Below are 8,757 nucleotides of genomic sequence, written 5' to 3'. Positions count from 1 at the left end.
ATGAAAATGAGGATTTTGTTAGTGGATATGGATGCTTGAAATATATAAATGTGTGACTGAACTACTTGAAGACAGTAGCTCCCTCTTTTGCATGATGCTTGGACACTGCCAACATTTGCCTTGAGATGTATTTGTCTACTTCCACCGCTGAGCAACCATTCTTCCGTGTGTCACATTTTTTTAGCTAATGAGCAAGGGAAAAGCAGCCCATGACAGATAGCAACTGATCTGGACTATCAGCTAGGCTGTGCTGTTGCCAGGAGTTGGCCTGACACAGCTACACTGTGGTGATCTGTTGAACATACACAATTCACAGAACACTAACACGAGACAAGGCCACTGAGTGGCCGTAAAAAGATCAAATAAAAAACAAGACCTTTCTGTAATCATGTCTGAACAGAAACAAAAACATGAACATTGTCCAAACAACAAAAATGAACAAAAAATCCCTATCCTGGCTAATATGCATTAGCATATTTATCAATTACAGCTTTAGTTTCACTGCATTCTGCACTTTACAACATTCCTTGCACCCTACTTCCTGACGGCATGCAATTCTGAGCAAAGCCCCTGAATCAACTAACACAAACCCAAGTCCTATAATACGTCCTAACAGCCTCTTACTGAGACACCCCACATTTCCCCATGGAATGTGTTCCCCCTTGCTGCAAAGAGAAATAATCCCAACTTGTTCAACTACAAATATGTTCCTGATGGTCTTCGGCTAGAGGGCGTAGACAAAACTACAGGTTTAGCCAAAGCTCTTATTGCTTGCACCAGGACTCTCAACGCAGTGTGCACATCTGAGACCTCTTGTGACTTGATCTGTGTGAGGTGCCACTTGCTCATGGCTGGGAAATAAGTTCACATTGAACTGAGTTCCTGTATTTTGTTGAAGCACTTCAGTGTTGACTTTATGTGTTTCCCTAGGAAGATGATCTCTTGGAATTTTTAAAATTATCTAATCAGATTTATATTCTTTCAGCAAACCATTTTTAGTCTTCTATTCCTTGCTTCCACTGCTTGCTTAATATTTAGTGTTGTCCACAGGGAAAGTTATAAACATAGTTCTGATAAATCTGTTTGCAAGTGACTTCCGAGTGCTAATGAGTTCAGAAGGTCTCCAGACTAGAGATCTTAGGATAAATTTTGCTTGGGGTTACCATTTCCAAGTCTGATTAAGACGTCTTCCTCAGTCTTGTCTATGTGCCCCTGAGAACTGGACTATTTTGTTTTGTCTGCCTAGACTAATAGCTGGCCCATGGCCAAACTCTGGGGGTTAGAGGTTACACATCTTTACATACGACTGCATTTCTCCTAGTCTTCACAATGTAAAACTGCACTTCTTTCAGGCCAAATACACGTTTTCTTCATGATGTCTTACTACAAAGCTAATCTGTACACTTCCGTCTCTAATATAACAATTTCATCAAGGATAGTTCAGAATTGTAGTGGTCACTTGGGCTTTTGACATGAAAAGGACAGTTCATTTGAGAAGTGCTTTAAAACAGAAAGCAAACTCTCATGCTCAGATTGCTTGTTTGTCTAAAAGAAAGATAATTTTGTTGAATACAGGGTTCCTCTCTCCTATGATTCCATACTTTGGGGTTAAGCAATGCTTCCTTTTTTATTTCATGGCTCGATAAAATTATCAAGGGTCTATGCGCGTGGTAACTCATGCCTACAATCCCAACACTTTGGGAGGCAGAGGCGGAAAGATCAGTTGAGCCCAGGAGTTAGAGACCAGCCTGGGCAACATGGTGAAACTCCATCTCTACAAAAATTATTAATAAAAAAATCAGCCAGGTGTGATGGCACACAACTGTAGTCCCAACTACCCGGGAGGCTGAGGTAGGAGGATGGCTTGAGCCTAGAGGTGGAGGGTGCAGTGAGCTGTGATCACAACACTGCACGCCAGCCTGGGCAACTGGGGGAGACACTGTCACAAAAAAAAAAAAATGGATCCAAGTTACTGCCCAAACAAGTCACCATTCTCCTTCAAGTATGTATATGTTAAAATCCAATTTTCAACACGTAAGTTTTCCTTCCTCCACTTGTGGAGAAAACAAAATAAAGCTTTACAGTGATAATTTCATATCTGCCTGAAACCAGTTTCATTATTTCTTCCTCTGCTTCTTCTCTGTTCCTCTTACTCTCCATTTCTCTCTCTTGGAAAGCTAAACATTTATTGATTTTTTAAAAAGTTGCCTTGTCAGAGTCCAATTTCTCATGTTTTAATCATTCTAAAATGCCTACATTGGCTTTATGAATAAGTTACCTCTTTTTAAAACTTCTTTAAAATTTATATGTAAAAAATTATATTCAACTAAAAAGAATGATGATAAAGGATATCTTTAAGGGATCTTTGCCAATATTATTCTAGGGTTTTTTTTAGAAAAATGTTTTTGCTGTCACCATGTATACCTTGAATTTCCATATGCGCAGTTTAAAAATGTAAAGGGTAAAAATGCATTTTGATTCCAATTCCATTAGTAAAATGAGCCAGCTTGTCACCATTTCCTATGTGTGGAAAAAAGTAATAACTTTTAAAGACCATTTCTTTAAGTATAAGCAAGCAGGGAGTACGAAGCAGCACAACGATCCAAATTGTGGAAAAATCTCTATTGACACTTTCTCTCCTGGTGTCCTTCCGGCCACATCCTTTTCTCTCTTTAGTGATGCCTCTTCCTCTGCCAATTGATTAAATCTCACAGATCTTCACATTCTGTTGGTTGTGGCAATTTCTGATATCGGTCTGTACTCTATACATGTATATGTTCTTTCTGGATGATTCAATCTACTCTGGCTATTTTTAGTCATGACTCCCAAATTCTTATCTCCAATCCAGACTTTTTTCCCCTAGATTCAGATCCAAATCCAGTTGCAGGAGTTACCTTTGACCCCCATGTCTTCGTGCGTGCTGCCTCTCAGCCCAGCTTACACCTCCCACCAGCCAGTGTGCCCACCTGGCTGAGTGACACAGGTACCCATATTCCCTGTTCCTGTTAACACCCTGAGCATCTCCTTCCCTCTACATGTACTCTGTTATTATCTTCCTTTTGAGTGTGTGTACCATGATAGTAAGTTTCTTGGCAGCTGGTTACCAATCACAGGTGTAACACATAATATTGTTCAATAAATTATTGAACAAGCAGGGTCCATTTTTAATGTGTGTGGATGGACTTAGCAAGCCATAAATTCTAAACTAGGTTGTCTTCAGGGGCAAAAACAAAAAACAAACACAAAAAAACCCACAAAAATGCAAAGTCAGGTTCACAAGCTTTAATCATTTATTACTTTCTTTTTTGTTATACATTGAATTGTGGATGTGCTTTAATAAAACAGTCACTAAAATTGTTTTTATGGTTGCTATCACAAAAGTCATAGGATTGCTAGAATGCTGTATGTTTACCTGTTTCAACAGCTCCCATCAACTACCGCTACTCACTTTACATAGAAATAAGAACAGCTACTATTCATTGAGCCTATTTCTATACGGGAATCCTAGTGTCCTCACTCACATTAATTCATTGAATCCTCCCAAACTCTCTGAGGTAAACTATTATGCCCATTTTAGAGATGAAACAGGTTTAAAGAGATTAAGTTTCCAAAAATCAGATAACTAATGAGTAGAGTGAATCTAAGTCTCATTGCAGAGAGCTGAAGTTCTTACACAGCGTGGTATGCGACCTTTCAGCCACTGGAAGGGGCATTGTGGTTTGCATGTAGTATGCCAGTCATCACCAATTATGGAGCCTGACTAAACCTTTTGATTCCAGGCAGGCACAACTAAACAGACCAGTCCTCAGGGACACAAAGACAAGACTGGCCCTGCAGGAAAAACAAAGATCAAACAAATCCTGGCCAAGCCACAGTCGCACTGAAGGGCTTATCTCTGCAGGAAAGACTATGTGTGTGTGTAACTAAAACTATGGATTATAACTCTATTAAAAACTGGAATTCAATTCCCACCAGATTTTGTCTTAGGTCTTTTTCCATATGGTCTTATGCTTAAAGAAATAGTGGCCTTGGCCGGGCGCGGTGGCTCAAGCCTGTAATCCCAGCATTTTGGGAGGCCGAGGCGGGCGGATCACAAGGTCAGGAGATCGAGACCACAGTGAAACCCCGTCTCTACTAAAAAAATACAAAAAATTACCCGGGCGTGGTGGCGGCGCCTGTAGTCCCAGCTACTCAGGAGGCTGAGGCAGGAGAATGGCGGGAACCCGGGAGGCGGAGCTTGCAGTGAGCTGAGATCGCGCCACTGCACTCCAGCCTGGGCGACAGAGTGAGACTCCGTCTCAAAAAAAAAAAAAAAAAAAAAAAAAAGAAATAGTGGCCTTTTAAATTAACAATCACACATCAGCAAGAACTACTGTTTGTCCATCGTGGATCATGGACTGAGCTGATTTTGTAAGGAGTATGCATTTTAAACTGCCAATAAACGATTCAGCTTTAAAAAAAACTCTCAAAAACAAAAATGGTGAGGAGATGATTGAATTTTGAGGCAGGCAAAGTATGTGAGGGGATGCTAAGAATCCTTAGGGTAGTGGTGGGAGAGGCGGGTAGAGACAAGGCAGTTACCATGCCTTGTATCTTGTCTATGTTGCTCATCATGTAACAAGAGCTGGACAGACTCCTGTGAATCTTCCCAGGGAAAGGCAAAGGTGCTTTTTCTTATGAATGTCTTGATATCCCTTGTCCTTATTTCTTCATCATTTTGGTAACAATCCCTCAGATGCCTCATCTCTTTAAGAAATTAGACTCAAGGCCGGGCGCGGTGGCTCAAGCCTGTAATCCCAGCACTTTGGGAGGCCGAGACGGGCGGATCACGAGGTCAGGAGATCGAGACCATCCTGGCTGACACGGTGAAACCCCGTCTCTACTAAAAAATACAAAAACTTAGCCGGGCGAGGTGGCGGGCGCCTGTAGTCCCAGCTACTCGGGAGGCTGAGGCAGGAGAATGGCGAAAACCCGGGAGGCGGAGCTTGCAGTGAGCTGAGATCTGGCCACTGCACTCCAGCCTGGGCACAGAGCGAGACTCCGTCTCAAAAAAAAAAAAAAAAAAAAAAGAAATTAGACTCAAATGTCAAAACCATATATGCATTTTGTTCCACTGACCCCAAGTGGTAACTGCAAGTATTAATTCTAACAATTAGGCATTTTTTAAAAGTCCTATTAATGTTTACCTATAATTTAACCTATAAGGATAAACCCATACCCCCACAGAACATCGTACTTTTTTCCATTTGTTGTCTAATATGTGGCACACAGTAAATGAACAAGCTTAATCCTTAAAACAGGTGTTATGACTTTTACATATGACAAAACCACAGGGAGTGAATAGCAGGACATCTGGAACCTGCCCAGTAATTTGCCCCCTAACAGAGGTGTGTACGTCCTGACCTTTGTACACCTCAAAAGTGGCAACATGGGAGAAGTAATTCCATCATTCATCCACACATAGAGAGGTACAAGTACTAACAGAAGCTGATCTCTCATATTAACGTATGTATTTGTTCCTTGTCCCGTCTTCAGGAACTAATAAAAATAAAATGAGCTCCAAGAGAATGGAAATCTGGTTGGCCTCATTCACAGCTCTACTCCTATCACTTTGTACAGAGCCTGGCACAGACAGCTGTTCAATAAATACTGGGGACAAAATAAAGTCCAAGTGGGAAAATGGGCCAGCTGCTACTAAGGATGAAGACATAATATATATATCATATATATTATAATATAGATAATATATGTTTATTATATATGATATATATTTATTATTTTATATATATATTTTGGGGGAAGACTTCAATTCTGACTCACAGGAAAGAGGAGTCCAAAGATGTGAAATCTGTACTGGGATCTTTTTTGTGGGGTCTGTGGGCCAGGATGAAATTAGCTGAGAAGGATGAAATAAATGGGAGTGTCAACTAAGGGCAGATGATTACTAGTGTTAACTCTTAAATATGGATTCCTGGTCTGAAATGTGTTTCTCCCTGCACTTAAGTATTTGGCCCTACCTTTCCTCACATGTTTATTAAAGCAATATCGTGCCATTAGGCAATGCAACTCCCAAAGACATTACTGGAATGAGGTCATTGCTTCAGGCTAGTGGGAGAACATAAGAGATTTCAAACAGGTTATTTGTTGGGTTAAGAACCCCTAAAAGCAAGAGGTTTTTGCTTTGTTTTAAAGCAAAGTCAAACTGAGTCTCAAAGAGAATATAATCTGAAGACAGGATCATTATGAAGCTAGAAACCTGAAAACATCACTTTAAAAGCTCAAGCATATGTAACTCACGACTAAAGGCGCTGCAATGTTATGCAATATGACTGTCCGGGGAACGAATTTCCAACCTCATGACTCAAATTGAACGTTTCCTTCATTTAAAAAAATATGAACATAAGGTGCTATATAAAGATATCTGATATCCAAAGCATGAAAGCACAGCAGCTACTAGGCTAAGAAGAATCTCTTAAGTTAATATCGTGCCGTCAGAAACACCCTTCCAAGACGGAAAGTTACTCCACTTTTTGAAAAATATGGCCGGAGACACTTCCTGCCCCGAGCCCAGCTCGATCCGACGGTCTCTTCCCAGAACTCGGTCCTGAGTGCCCACAAACTGGCAGGAGAGCGAAGCCTCTGGGAAGGGGAAGTAATAATTCCGGAGGAGGCCTCGCCGCACCAACTCTGCCTCCCCTTTGCCCTACTGAGAGCGAGGTGCGCTCCCACCCTGCCCACCTCCAAGCCACCCTCCCTTAACGCCTCGAGGGTGACCTGCGGACCAAAGCAGTCCAGAGTGGCTCAAGCCCACCCACCAGTACCTGCTCCAGGGGTTTCCCAATCGCCCCCCTCCCCTGGGGCCATCCGGCAGGTCCCCGCGACTATACAGCTCTCTAGACCAAACGATTTTCACCAACTTTATTGGCTCCCGCCGGGCCCCTCGCCGCCCACCTCCCCGCTAGATGTCACCGGCCCTCCATGACATCCACCACATTCAAAACCATTGCGGGATGACCATGAAAAGGGCCCTTGCGGGGGAAGCCAGCTCCCTGAGGGCGGCGTCAGGGTCACTTGCTCTTCGCCTTCTGACTCTCCGTCTTCTTGGGCAGCAGCACGGCCTGGATGTTGGGTAGGACGCCGCCCTGAGCGATGGTCACTTTGCCCAGCAGCTTGTTTAACTCCTCGTCGTTGCGGATGGCGAGCTGCAGGTGGCGGGGAATTATCCTGGTCTTCTTGTTGTCACGCGCGGCGTTGCCAGCCAGCTCCAGGATCTCCGCCGTCAGGTACTCCAGCACCGCCGCCAGATACACCGGCGCCCCGGCGCCCACTCGCTCCGCGTAGTTCCCTTTGCGCAGCAGTCTGTGCACTCGGCCCACCGGGAACTGCAGGCCCGCGCGGGAGGAGCGGGATTTGGCCTTTGCTCGTACTTTGCCGCCCTGTTTTCCGCGACCGGACATGACCACCTCTCGCCTACAACTCCAGAGACGGAGACAAACCGCTCTCGGCGTCCGGTACCAGAATGCAACGTACCGCCTCCGAACTGCCTCTACAAACTCTTTGCGGCCGCGAGGCAGCCCCTTCCCATTGGCTCTGGTGATCAATGACAGGCAGGCGCCGCTCCCAACTAGCGCTCTGGAAGAGAGACCGCCTCCTCCAGCTCTCTCCAATCAATAGAGCAAGCTCCGAATCCTCATTTATATAGCCGCTCACATAAATACCCAGGCCAGCCCGCTCCGCGTTTGGGGACCCAGATGAATTTAGCGGTTACGGGTTTTCCACGACCACGCTCGCTCCCAAGCAAATAAACTAGTAGGAAATAAGAAAACATGGTTGGAAACAGAAAGCAATCCAGAAGAAGAGCTACAGGGGTTATCCGTAGACGTTGCTATGCTAAGTGGATGGTCTCATATAATAAACCATACTGGTCAGGTAGGTTTCTGTCTCGGCAGCCCGTGCTGCTTAACAACAGCCTCTCTGCGGAATTCTGCCTGCCCAGGACAGGGTCCGTGGGCTGTTTCTTATACAAGAGCCTTGCCTGCAGCTACCCAACGGTGTGGAGACCGCACTGGTCTCCCTGCTGGGTCCTGCGGCTCACAGCCAGCCAATCGTTCACTTTTAAGTCTTTGAAGCTAATGATGGCCAGACGTGAATACTTCCTGCGCTGACGGGAGGAACAAGCTCGCCTAGCCAAAATATCTTTTGTCTTTGAGGCTATGGGCCTGCAAAGAGCCACTAGGTTTTATTGGAGAGGCCGAAGTCTTGGCCTTCGCTTGCTCCGCGCAAGCCAGGGCGCCGCAGATCAGCGGATCGGGTCCTCTACGAGGACGTGGAGGTCCCCCGGGTCTCTTTGTAAATGAGCCCAGAGACTAAAGTCAGAATGGCAGTTTATTCTTACATACCTGAATTGTGGACCCACGCTTTTTGAAACAAAAAAAGTGTTTTGTTTAAAGTATTTTGTTTTATTTTAGTTAGAAATTACTTTCTACTAATTCATCGAGGTCAATTCATTTTTACCTGAACATTTTCAGCAACACAGTTAACATCGATACGTGATGTAATGTTGAACACTTGCTTTTTAAAATAAACATTTTACATGGATTCATTTAAAGTAAAACAAATTTACCTTCTCCCTATCCGAATAAAGATTTGACTTCATTGAAATAACATTTTCAAGTATTTATGTAAATGTCATTACTGCCTAGAACAATGATTAACCCATACTGGGGACTCAATAAATGTCTTCAGAGCTATTGCCAT

At 43.9% G+C, this 8,757-nt stretch overlaps 1 protein-coding gene across 1 annotated transcript; it reads right to left on the bottom strand.

Moving 5' to 3' along the window:
* Nucleotides 1-6,890: 6,890 nt before the first annotated feature.
* On the bottom strand, nt 6,891-7,589 carry H2AJ (H2A.J histone). The gene is given in 1 exon segment (NM_001193866.3): nt 6,891-7,589. A coding segment is annotated over 1 exon segment (390 nt). The 5' UTR covers nt 7,458-7,589; the 3' UTR covers nt 6,891-7,067.
* Between the last annotated feature and the right edge of the window lie 1,168 nt (nt 7,590-8,757).

Source organism: Macaca mulatta, chromosome 11, assembly GCF_049350105.2.
Source record: "Macaca mulatta isolate MMU2019108-1 chromosome 11, T2T-MMU8v2.0, whole genome shotgun sequence".
Taxonomy (NCBI): domain Eukaryota; kingdom Metazoa; phylum Chordata; class Mammalia; order Primates; family Cercopithecidae; genus Macaca; species Macaca mulatta.
This window is presented reverse-complemented; position numbering and strand designations above follow the sequence as displayed.